General features: G+C 34.5%; 1 protein-coding gene across 2 annotated transcripts in view; it reads right to left on the bottom strand.

The window, feature by feature from the left end:
- Positions 1-4,306: 4,306 nt before the first annotated feature.
- Positions 4,307-13,256, bottom strand: part of LOC131365638 (transcription factor Spi-C) — an 11,078-nt gene continuing 2,128 nt past the window's right edge. The window contains exons 3-6 of one of the 2 annotated variants that reach the window (XM_058409356.1): positions 10,567-10,702; positions 5,905-6,017; positions 5,645-5,765; positions 4,307-5,060 (exon numbers count right to left, since the gene is read on the bottom strand). In XM_058409356.1, coding sequence (XP_058265339.1) covers positions 4,741-5,060; positions 5,645-5,765; positions 5,905-6,017; positions 10,567-10,702 — 690 coding nt within the window. In that variant the 3' untranslated portion in view covers positions 4,307-4,740. The remainder of the gene's footprint in view (positions 5,061-5,644; positions 5,766-5,904; positions 6,018-10,566; positions 10,703-13,256) is intronic. The other variant, XM_058409357.1, reaches the window with a different exon arrangement.

Below are 13,256 nucleotides of genomic sequence, written 5' to 3'. Positions count from 1 at the left end.
TCTAAGCCTACAGGTATTAATTAGAGTGATGTTTAAACTTTAAAATATGGCTCAGGACATCTGTAAATCTAGAACAAATCACAAATCTCTAAATCTAGAGCACATCTGTAAATCTAGAACAAATCACAAATCTGTAAATCTAGAACACATCTGTAAATCTAAAGCACATCATATATCTGTAAATCTAGATCACATCTGTAAATCTAGAACACATCACATATCTGTAAATCTAGAGCACATCTGTAAATCTAGAACACATCTGTAAATCTAGAACACATCTGTAAATCTAAAGCACATCATATATCTGTAAATCTAGATCACATCTGTAAATCTAGAACACATCACATATCTGTAAATCTAGAGCACATCTGTAAATCTAGAACACATCACATATCTATAAATCTAGAGCACATCTGTAAATCTAGAACACATCACATATCTATAAATCTAGAGCACATCTGTAAATCTAGAACACATCTGTAAATCTAGAACACATCACATATCTATAAATCTAGAGCACATCTGTAAATCTAGAACACATCTGTAAATCTAGAACACATCTGTAAATCTAAAGCACATCATATATCTGTAAATCTAGATCACATCTGTAAATCTAGAACACATCACATATCTATAAATCTAGAGCACATCTGTAAATCTAGAACACATCACATATCTATAAATCTAGAGCACATCTGTAAATCTAGAGCACATCTGTAAATCTAGAACACATCACATATCTGTAAATCTAGAACACATCTGTAAATCTAGAACAAATCACATACCTGTAAATCTAGAGCACATCTGTAAATCTAGAACACATCACATATCTGTAAATCTAGAGCACATCTGTAAATCTAGAACACATCACATATCTATAAATCTAGAGCACATCTGTAAATCTAGAACACATCACATATCTATAAATCTAGAGCACATCTGTAAATCTAGAGCACATCTGTAAATCTAGAACACATCACATATCTGTAAATCTAGAACACATCTGTAAATCTAGAACAAATCACATACCTGTAAATCTAGAGCACATCTGTAAATCTAGAACACATCACATATCTGTAAATCTAGAGCACATCTGTAAATCTAGAACACATCACATATCTATAAATCTAGAGCACATCTGTAAATCTAGAACACATCTGTAAATCTAGAGCACATCTGTAAATCTAGAACACATCACATATCTGTAAATCTAGAGCACATCTGTAAATCTAGAACAAATCACAAATCTGTAAATCTAGAACACATCTGTAAATCTAGAGCACATCATATATCTGTAAATCTAGAGCACATTTGTAAATCTAGAACACATCACATATCTGTAAATCTAGAGCACATCTGTAAATCTAGAACAAATCACAAATCTGTAAATCTAGAACACATCTGTAAATCTAGAGCACATCATATATCTGTAAATCTAGAGAACAACTGTAAATCTAGAACACATCACATATCTGTAAATCTAGAATAAATCACATATCTGTAAATCTAGAGCACATTTGTAAATCTAGAATAAATCACATATCTGTAAATCTAGAGCACATTTGTAAATCTAGAACACATCACATATCTGTAAATCTAGAATAAATCACATATCTGTAAATCTAGAGCACATTTGTAAATCTAGAATAAATCACATATCTGTAAATCTAGAGCACATCTGTAAATCTAGAACACATCACATATCTGTAAATCTAGAGCACATCTGTAAAACCTAGAACCTCAAGTATATAAACTTTTTGCTCCTTGGTACTTGACACTACACTTGAAGGGTTCTTGAAGGGTTCTTGAAGGGTTTTTAGGGTTTGCCTAAACCTTCCTAAATCTTGGTACTCTTTCTGTGCTATAGGGTTCTATAGAGAACCTTCAAGGGTTCCCCCAGCTGGACAAGTTAAGGATATACATACAGTATAAGGCATTTAAAATGTACTGTTACAGAAAAATAAATCTGAAGAGTAACAGTAACTCCATCATCACACCAACTGGCTGCTGATTATTTTCCTGTAACATCACATCCTCAAGTGTTTCCATGCTTTCGATCTGTTTATAGTTATATTTAATGTCATGAAATTCTCATGAGGTCCTGTTATCAACATGATACCAGACATGATACACAACATGCCTGATAGGGAATTGGGAATTTCCAAAAAGTGGTGTAGACGTTCCGGAATAATCCGGAAACTTACAGGTGCACTGCTGTTCAGAGTTACACTGACACCATGAGGACATTATGGTGTACTAACACACACACACACACACACACACACACACACACACTGGGATATCTGCTCAAGGTTTATGCATTTAAAGGCACATGCACTGCAGTGTTTCTGTGTTTGATGTGACAGTACTTTAATTAAAGTAGTAGAAAAAGCGATTAGAAACTTCATTTTTTAATGAATGAGACAAAAAAATTTCTGTGAAAAAAAGTTAAATAAATTCAAAAATAATTCTTAAACATGACAAATAGGTTTTTTTAAAGAGGAGTGAAATGATTAGATTATATTAAATTAATTATTAGTAGATTATATGATGCAAAACATAAATAGTATTTAGTACAAATAAAAAAGAAACACATTCTTAATCAGATCTAAAAACACTTTTAGAAGATTTCAGGAGTGATAAGAATGGTATAAAAAAAGAAGGATTAGCCAATCATTACATCTATCTATCTATCTATCTATCTATCTATCTATCTATCTATCTATCTATCTATCTATCTATCTATCTATCTATCTATCTATCTATCAGTAAAAAAGAAGTAAACTTAAAAAAGTTTCTAAATAAACAAAACTCCAGCTTTCTGTTTCTGAGAGTGTTGTGGTTCATTCTTAGCGTCATTTTGTACAAATGTCAATTAATCTTACTTTAGAACTTAACAAATGAATAATTAAGTTAATGAGTAGTTGAGTGTATTCTGTGAAGAACGTTGACAGAACATCGATAAATCATTAACAGTTCTGTTAAAGCGACAGTTTTCTTGTGTACATATACTTTGCATATGTGCGTGTCGTGTGTGTGTGTGTTGTGTGTGTGTCGTGTGTGTGTCGTGTGTGTGTCACTTTAGACTTCGGGCTGTTTTGAAAATCTTAATTTCATGAAGGTATGCATACTTTTGCTTACTTCACACCTCCATGCCTTTGTATTTATTTCAGCGTGAGCTTCATGGAAATATCAAAACACTTCCCAAAATCCTGATTAACTTTAGATTATATATTTTTTTACATGCTCTGTGTATTCATGGCAGCAGATTCTTCTCACCATAGTGTCTGTTGATGCCCGTAGTTTTACTGATGTCCTGCCGTTGCTCCAGGTTCTGTGGTTGTCTCCCAGATTTTATCACCAAAACATGTCAGTAAAGTGGATTGACTGTAATAAATTGCCTTTGGGGTGTGAAGCAGTGTGGGAGTGTGTGTTGAGCTCTGTGATAGACTGGTATCTATCACTTCCAGGGTGTGTTCTTGCCTCACGCCTCCCATTATTACTGAGATAGAAACCAAGATATACTTTAAACAGACTCCAGATAGACTCCAGACAGACTCAACATCGGCTCTAGATAGACTCTAGATAGATTCTAGATAGACTGTAGATAGACTCCAGATAGACTCTACATGGATGCCAGATAGACTCTAGATAGACTCCAAATACACTTGACATAGACTTCTAATAGACTCCAGATAGTCTCTACATAAACTCTAAATAGACTGTTGATAGACTCCATATACTCTACACAGACTTTAAATAGACCCTATATAGACTCTTCATAGACTTTAAATATACTCTACATAGACTCTAGATAGACTCCAGATTCTCAACATAGACTCTACATAGACTCCAGATAGACTATACATAGACTCTACAAACTCTAGATAAACCTCAGATAGACTCCATACAAACACTAAATAGGCTCCAGATATACTCTAGATAGATTTTAAATAGACTTTAGATTGACTCAAAATAGACTCAGGATAGTCTCTGGTTAGACTCGGGATAGACTCTGGGTAGTGTCTAGTGGACTAGTGTCTAGTGTCCATCTAGAGTCCACTAGTGTCTAGTGGACTCTAGATGGACTTATAGAATGAATAAATAAATGAATGTACAAAACACACCAAATATACAACATGGACACGATTCTCATTTTTCTGTGTCTAAAATCTGAAATTTTGATCTTTAGATTTGCTCTGGAGCTAGCAGCACAAAACGACACGTAAAATAACAAATAGTTTCCCATGAAAATGATTATTGAAATGATTTTTATTTGATTACAAAAAAACAAAACGATTCTCAGATTTACATGCGATCGAAAGAAACCCCAAAAGTAGAAACATTACATTTTTAACGGCAAAAAAGAAGTCACTACTTTCTACTATACTGCTGTACAGTCGCACTACTAGAACGTAGCTAAGAGCAACATGACAATCCTCAGATTTACAAACACACTGCCAGAAAAAAGGTACTGCTCAGGTACTTATTAATATTATTCTTTCTAAAGGTACACTGTAAACGCGTCCTTGTTTAAAGTCATGATTATTGTGTCAGATTTTGAGTTCATGCTGCGATTGCTGAAACAAATTTCCTTTGAATCATTGAAAATTTCTGTGAATTTTATTGTTCAATTGAGCAAAATTAGGATGAGTTTCAAATTCATTACAAATACTCAGTATTTATTCCGGTGTTCTCCCACGTCAAAGGGATTCGATTTTTATCCTGTTATTGCTACAGTTAGATTTGGCTGAATTTCTGTGCGTTGTTCTGAAGCCCCCTGAGCGTTCTCTCGTTAAACTGATACGTGAGTTTGCGCTTGACTTTACAGATCTCTCCGGTGCGTGAGTAGTTACGCAAAGCGCGTGCCATCTTCTGGTAGGTCATGGTTTTGCGGTTGCCCTTGCGCTTGCCCCACATCTCGGCGAGCTTCTCTTTGTTTTGTGAGGAGAACTGGAATGTACCGTTTGCCGACTGGACCCACCAGATGCAGCTGCGCATGTGAGGCGTCTGCAGCATCTCATACAGGAACTGGAATAGACGCTCCTTCCTTTTACCTGCTGAAACACAAACGCACTATAAGCAGCCATTTCACACGGAATCATATGATTCGCTGATAGAAGAGTCACATCAAAATGATTCACATATGAAATTTTTAGACACTCTTTTCATGATTCGTTTCCATGAGTCATGATTCATCTACACATCATTCTTTACACGATTTGACTCATTTATGTTCATGTTCACATCATTCTTCACACGATTCATTTATCTCCACATCATTCTTCATACGATTCATTCATCACCACGTCATTCTTCATACGATTCATTGATCTCCATGTGATTCTTCATATGATTCATTCATCTCCACTTGATTCTTCATACAATTCCTTCATCTCCACCTGATTCTTCACACGATTAATTTATCTCCATGTCATTCTTTACACGTTTTAATTAATCTCCATGTCATTCTTCATACGATTCATTTATCTCCATATCATTAATTTTCATACAATTCATTCATCTCCACGTCATTCTTCATTTAATTCATTTATCTCTACGTCCTTCTTTATATGATCCCTCCCTCCCTCCCTCCCTCCCTCCTTCCTTCCTTCCTTCCTTCCTGACGTGATAGGACACTGACCTGATAGAGAAGTGGTGTGTGAGTGTGAGGGCGGAGACGGAGGGAACTCCTGATACCCCGAACTGGAGGAGTGTGAATCTGTGTCACTGCAGGGAGGGGGATCATACTGGTACTCTCCTCCCTAAATCACACACACACACACACACACACACAAAAAAAACATCACAAAGTTGTGAATAATGAATACAGAATCTAACTCACACCTTAGAGTAAATTGTGTGAAGTGTGTGTGTGTGTGTGTGTGTGTGTGTTATACATACCCAGTCATTATAGCTGGGTAGATTCATCCACACCTGCTGTTGTTGACTCTGCTCCGTGTCACACTGCGTGCCATACTGCGACTCGTACGCAAATCGCCACGGCCAACTGTTTTCTGGAAACGGCGAATAAACATTAATCATAATAACAAACTTGCTACTAATGATTAGCTCGCTAATAAGATACAGTACATGCTAACACAGAGTATCTACAGCACAGGTGATTGCTTTAAGACTAGGCAGGAAAACGTTCATTCAAATATCAATATTATTCACGTCAATCCAGTTTTATTTTTAGAGCACAGCTAAAACAGACGAAGCTGATCAAACGGCCGTGAGGAATTGAGGTGCATCAATATTACAGGACGAGTTTATATACAAAGACCATAAAAAATGAGATTTGCTCCTGTTTGGTTGTGTCCATGTTGATGATTGAGTGTCCACTCCACAGTGGTAGTTAATATGAAGCTCATATGTAAGTAGACACTCAGGACTATAAGAATTTGTAGTGTTTTATAAGTAGTTCTGTTTTCCCCTAGCCTACTAGGAGCAATATATTCATAGAAAAGTTCCAAAAAACCCCCAAAAACGTTTATTTTTTCCCACACAAATGTTTCTATCTTCAGAGTAAATGTTGATATCAAACCCATTTCTGCTTTCTGAGATGCTCCAAGTGCTTGTTCATCTAAAACGCAGCTCAGATTTGATCTTCAACCAGTAAAAGTCTGTGTAAGAGGCTAAAAGACACATCTAAAACACGCCGAAAGCCAACAGAGTCCTGACTCGCTAGTCAGAACCTCTTGTATCCTGCTGTAATTTGTAAACATTGTAAAGTTGTGTTTGATTATTTGCATTCAATTTCTCAAATTTGTTCTTTAAACAAAGAGTGTGTATAGTGTGTTAGTGTGTATAGTTCCTGGATTATTCATAATAGCTATAAAATAATATACATTAAGTAATTCCCTATTAAAAAACAATCATACAAATAAATACCCTTAAGGTCAGCGATAATGTTATTGATTATTGTCAAAGTTGATTGATTTTCCATCACAGCAATGTGGCAATTTTTTCAAAAATGATTCATTAATTATTCATTTATTAATGAATGCCCTGTCATACTTTTCTCTGTTTACAGTTACACTTCATGTTGTGTAACATACACAAAACAGCTTGCAAATCCACTGTCCGTATAAACAAAGACCATGTAAATGAGCTGTTACTACAGAAACCATACCGTATTAGACTGAGCGCATTCATGTATACCTGTGATTTTCCTTGCAGTCGGAACTACAGTCAGAGCTGCTGTTATATCTGCTTAGATCTTCTTCAACCAATCAGATGATAGATTCATTAGAGGTTCGTTTGAGATTCTGCTCAGAATGGATAGATGGATTTCCAGCGCACAAGGGATGTGGTAGCTTAGTGGTTAAGGTGATGGAGCACTGATTAGAAGGCTGTGAGTTCGAATCTCAGGTCCACTGAATGTCCACCTCTGGGCCCTTGACCCTCATTTGCTCAGTTTTATAAGGAAATGTCTGCTGAATGGCAAAATCGTTGTCATTGAGTATGAATGTTTGTTCTTAATAGCTCTACATGTAGAAGAAATAAATATACCATAATCTTTAGTACAGTTACATCATGTCCAAGAGCAGGACTATCTGAGTGAATGAATGTGAAACAGAATCAAGATCAAGACTGAAAACCTTTCCTTTTTTTTTTTGTTAAGATTTAAAACATTATTTATCAGATGTCACTTACACGAATATTTACCTTAAGTAAATATCATAATGAGAATCATATCATTTCATGTTGAAGAGTGAGATTTACATCTTTAGCCTCTACTTAAATTTAATAATTGCCATAAAATGGATGATTAAGGGTCAGGATATGTTTTGTAGAATTATTAATAAATTATATGCTTTATATGTGTTTATGCAATATATATTTTTTGTTTTCTCATAATAATGTGTTAATGTGGGCTTGACCTATCATGTCTCAGGGGGTGTGGCCTGTCACACACCACTTGCAGTTGTTTGGCCTTTTTTAAACTTTAATATCTTTTCATTGTTCTGATTATTGTTTTCAGTAAAATAAAATAAAGTAAAATAAAATAAAGTTTTCCAACTTGGACTGAAAAGACTGAAAACCTTTAATTCTTATTCAAGATTTAAAAGATTATTTATCAGACACAACTTACATTATATCATGTTTATACAACTGAGCAATTGAAGGACTTGATCAAGGGCTTAGCAATGGCAGCTTGGGATTTGAACTCATAACCTTCAAATCAGTCTTGACCAGTGAGCTATCACATCCCTAGGCAGTGTTACTGCCAGTGCACCAATGAGTAGGCTGTTTTCTAGAAGGACGCACAGTTGAGCCAAACAATAATTACCCAGAATAAAAATAAGCCCTGAAAAAGAAAAATACAGAAAAAGTCCTGAGATTGGACTGGAGTCCTAAAATTGGACTGGAGGACCCTGCCACTGCATGGGACAAACGCTAGGTTTATAAACAAAACAAAACAAAAACATTTCTAGTTGCATGTTAGGAGCTAGACTAGAGATCTAGATGCCTCACAGATTCAGAGTGACTTACACAAGGCTTTATAACAGAAGTCTCTGTACCTACAATTCTCCTAATGGCAGCTTAATGAGCGTGTATGAGATGTTATGATTGGTCAATGTTACATTAAGGGGTGGAGTTAAAAGTTTTTAGATTAGATAGATAGATAGATAGATAGATAGATAGATAGATAGATAGATAGATAGATAGATAGATAGATAGATAGATAGATAGATAGATAGATAGATAGATAGATAGATACTTAATTTATCCCAATGGGAAATTTACAACTTCCAGCACTATCCAAAAAAATAAATACTAAAAAAATACTAAAAATTTAAAGGTAAAGATTAGAGGCTTTACATTAAAAAAAAATCATAAAAAGCTATTAATTTTTTTTGTCTTTCTGTGTTTCATGACTTTTTGCCTAGATTTTTCTAAAAAAAAAAAATGTGTTTAATTTTTTTAAAACAGTCTAAAGCACATTGGTAAAAGATCTCGGACACCTCACAGAGTCGTGCTTTTACACTTTGTTGTACAGATAAAACACGAGCAGCTGATATCTTGTTATTGCTTCAGAAATTCTATTATTTTTTTAATGATACATTTTTTTTTAAATATAAGAATTTTTCAAATGACCTTCCTCATGCAACATTATAACCTGTTAATGGTTTTTTTCAGCTTTATTCATTGCTCCATGAAGGAAACAGTAAAAAGTAATAAAGTATGCTAAAGTGTAAAACAAAATAATGTAATTATCTTCCTGTTAAACAAGAAACAGGATGGTCAGATAGGAAATAAAAGTATTTAATGCTAAAACATGGCTTTATCCATCAGGATCTGCTGAATTGTGCACTGATCAGTGACAAAAAAAAAGAAATACCATTTAAACATATTGATAAACAGCTCAGTTTGGGGTTCAGGTTTTCTTGCTTGTGAAAGTGATAAAGGAAACTCTTCATATTCCACACAATACTGTAGACCCTTTTTCGTGTTTGGAACTGGTTTAAACATAAACAGTGTGTGTTTTCTGTTTACTTTAGCTTTGCGTGAAACAATGAAAAGATCAAATCTCAACGTATCGCTGATTTTTATCCAATGAGCTAAATGTTTAGTCCTCATATCGTCTCAGGGAGTCTTTTCTTTTTCTTCTCCCTTCACCTATGTCTTGCTCATTAGAAATTAATTAAAAATGTTTATTACTTATTTCCTGAGAGTATATATTTCTTTAAAGCTGCTTTGTGACAGTATAAAATGACTGAAAGCAACATTTGAAAGCAATTAATTCCTGAAATCGAGTAATGGTGTGCTTTTTTATTATAAATAATTTTTTCATTTATTATGCATTTATTTACATTATTTTTATATTATATTATATTATATTATATTATATTATATTATATTATATTATATTATATTATATTATATTATATTATATTATATTATTTATTTATTTAACATATTTTAAAACTATTATATATAGAAATTTTTGTCAATAATTTAACAGCTAGCATGTTGTCATTATCAATCGCAATTTATTGCTACACTGACCCCAGATTCTGAACCTACTGACTGGAGGCTCCTAAATATTTTCGGATCATATCATGTCATATACTCGGGTATAGAAAGTCAAATATAGAATAAGCTCCTGAAGGGTTTATTGTGTGATATTGTATTGTATCAGATTCAGTGGTATTTTATTGAATAGTGAATCATTACCATCATTAAGACTCATAACGAGAATCATATCATATCATATCCCTAGCCGCTACAGTTTTAACTCCCACATAAACATTTAATAACTGCCTTAAAATGGATGATTATGGGTCAGGATTTAGGACATATTTTGTAGAAATTGTTTTCCCATAACAATATGCCAATGAGGGCTTGACCTATCATGTCTGAGGGGGTGTGGCCTGTTACACGCTCTCCGAGGCCATTTTTAGCAGTTGTTTGGCTGCTTCAAACTTTTCAAGTGTTTTTCACTGTTCTGCTTATTGTTTTCAATAAATAAAATAAAGTTTTCCTGCGATTCGTCCACAGATATAAAACGTTCCAACAGGACTGTCTGTTTTATTCGCTCTCTTCTCTCTCACTTACCTGCTAGAAGACGTTCCTCCTCTGTCCGGGTCTGGATGTTTTGTCTGGTCTGTTCTTTCAGATACTCGTCTATCACGTCCAGGTCCATTCCTCCAGCCGAGGGATCTTGAGGATGGAGTTCCTGCAGGTAGTGGATCTGTGGGACAAACACACACACACACACACACACACACACACACAGACAGACAATGATACTTAGGAATAAATTAAATAATAAATAGAAAATAAAATAAATAATTAAAAAACTAATTAGATAAATAAAATAAATAAATAAGTAAATAAATAAAATAAAACATCAATTATAAATAAATATTTAGCAAATATTTAAGTAGTAAATAAATAATTAATTGGGGTTTAGGTTCATAAAAGCATTGCAGCACAAGGATTATAGTTAATAGTGATAATAGCGTTAAGATTATATTACAGTGTTATTTTTTCTTAGTGTATTTTTTCTTATGTCAGATATAATTATATGTTTGTCATCACGTTGTGTGTGTGTGTGTGTGTGTGTGTGTGGTGGTGGTGGGGGAGTACTCAAGACCGCTAATCCTCATGCGAATTAAACACAGTTACCAAACGAGTGTGTAACACAGCAGGTAAGAAGTGTGTGAAAAGTGAAACGTCTTCACCAGAGGGACATATTTGCATCAGTACACACACACACACACACACACACACACACACATACACAAACACACACCAGCCTTCATTTGCATCCCAAAAAAAAAATTGATCTGGAAATCTACAAGCCAAACACTGTGTGTGTGTGGGTGTGTGTGTGTGTGTGTGTGTGTGTGTGTGTAATTTGCTTTGTAAATACTGAGTGTGTATACACTCTTTGTTTCGTAGTGATCTTATACTCAGCAGTGTTTCAGTGGAAAACAGCACACGTGATAAAGGATACAACTTTTTTTTTTAGTGTGTATAGTGTTAGAAGAAGACGTGTTAAACATAGATTCCACTAAGATGTAGGTAGATGTCTTGCCTTTGCAGTATTATTCTATGCTATACAGTGAAAAAAATAAAAATGTTTATTAGAGTCCAGAGATTTGACAGAATATTTGCAAGGAAATATAAAAGTCTATAAAAGGCAGCTTTTTAATATATTTAATCATTGAAGCAACTGAGAAACCTTAAGTGAAATACAAAAATATATAATAATATTGATGCTTGATGGCAAAATTGTGCACACACTTCTATAACAGGACGTGTGACGGGAGTCACCTTCAAACTTCTGTTTAAAAGGAAGGATCAAAAAAATCTGCTGCTTCTTCTATCATCATATGGTTACACAGCGCATACAAGGGATGTTGTAGCTTAGTGGTTAAAGTGTTAGACTACTGATTGAAAGGATATGAGTTTGAATCCCAGGTCCACTGAACTGCCACTGCTGGACCCCTGAGCAAGGCCATTAACCCTCAATTGTATAAAATAAATGAGATAAAAATGTAAGATTCTTTGGATAAGGGTCATGAACAGGATCTAATCATTGAAAAGTATTGATTATAACAGAGAAACAAAGGACTTTTCAAAACAGCGTAAAGTTCATCATCAGCAAGTGTAGAAAACTGAACGCTGCAGGAACGAGAACAGGACGTCCCTCACAAATAGATGAAAGGACAGGACTCAAATCAGAGTAAAGCATGGTGGTGGTAGGGTCATGGCTTCGGGCTGTTTTTCTTCAGCTGCTCATGGAGGGTTTAGAACATCAGTCTATTTTGGCACTAAAACCGCAAGCCTTCTGTAATGAGCCAAAGTGTAAATCCAAATCAGCAAGAGGAATGGCTTCAGAAGATGAAGAGGAATGGGTAGGAACGGTCCAATCAGAGATCAGATCAAAATTCTATCATAAGCATGCGGAATGACTTGAAGACCAGAGGCTGGAGGTCCCTCCATTATTTGACAGATCTCAAGCATTGTTGCAAGGGGAAGTGGAATAAAATTCAAGATGTTGACTTCTACTCTTGATAGACGCTTATGCACCAGGGATACTGCCGCTGATTTGTTCACTAAACCTATTCTATTTATTTTTTACTTGTTCATATTAAAGTGGAAAAGGTCCAACATGATTTATCTCATTTTTCTTTCTTTCTTTCTTTCTTTCTTTCTTTCTTTCTTTCTTTCTTTCTTTCTTTCTTTCTTTCTTTCTTTCTTTCTTTCTTTCTTTTCAAACCACAAAAGCTGAAAATTTTAGCAAGGTTGTGTAAACATTTTTGGGATATTCAATTCAATTCAATTTTATTTGTATAGCGGTTTTAACAGTGGACATTGACTCAAAGCAGCTTTACAGAACATAAGAATCAAAGTCCTAGATGTTAGAAAAAAATCATCCCTAGTGAGGCGACTTATCCACAGTATGATTGAGTTGTTAAATATTAGCTACATTCAAAAACAATGCTAAACATATAAAATGGATGTGAGACTTAAAAAATGAAGATTCATTGTCTTCTGTATCAAAGCAGAGGCACGGACATGTGAAAAGTCCTGAGGCGGTCACGCTGACATGAAGTTGCACTGCGCCGAATGACTTATTTACATTTAAAATCAGATTGAAATGATATGCTAATTATAATGAGTAACAGTTACAGTAGGAGAAGAAGCAATGACCAAATGATCACAGAATTATCTGAAAAAACAAACAAACAAACCAACAAACTACAAAAAAGTGCTTTAAGAAAACGGAAATATTT

This window comes from Hemibagrus wyckioides, linkage group LG15 (genome assembly GCF_019097595.1).
Source record: "Hemibagrus wyckioides isolate EC202008001 linkage group LG15, SWU_Hwy_1.0, whole genome shotgun sequence".
In the NCBI taxonomy this organism is placed as follows: Eukaryota; Metazoa; Chordata; class Actinopteri; order Siluriformes; family Bagridae; genus Hemibagrus; species Hemibagrus wyckioides.
Note: the sequence above shows the minus strand (reverse complement) of the source record. Positions and strands in the feature narration are given on the sequence as shown.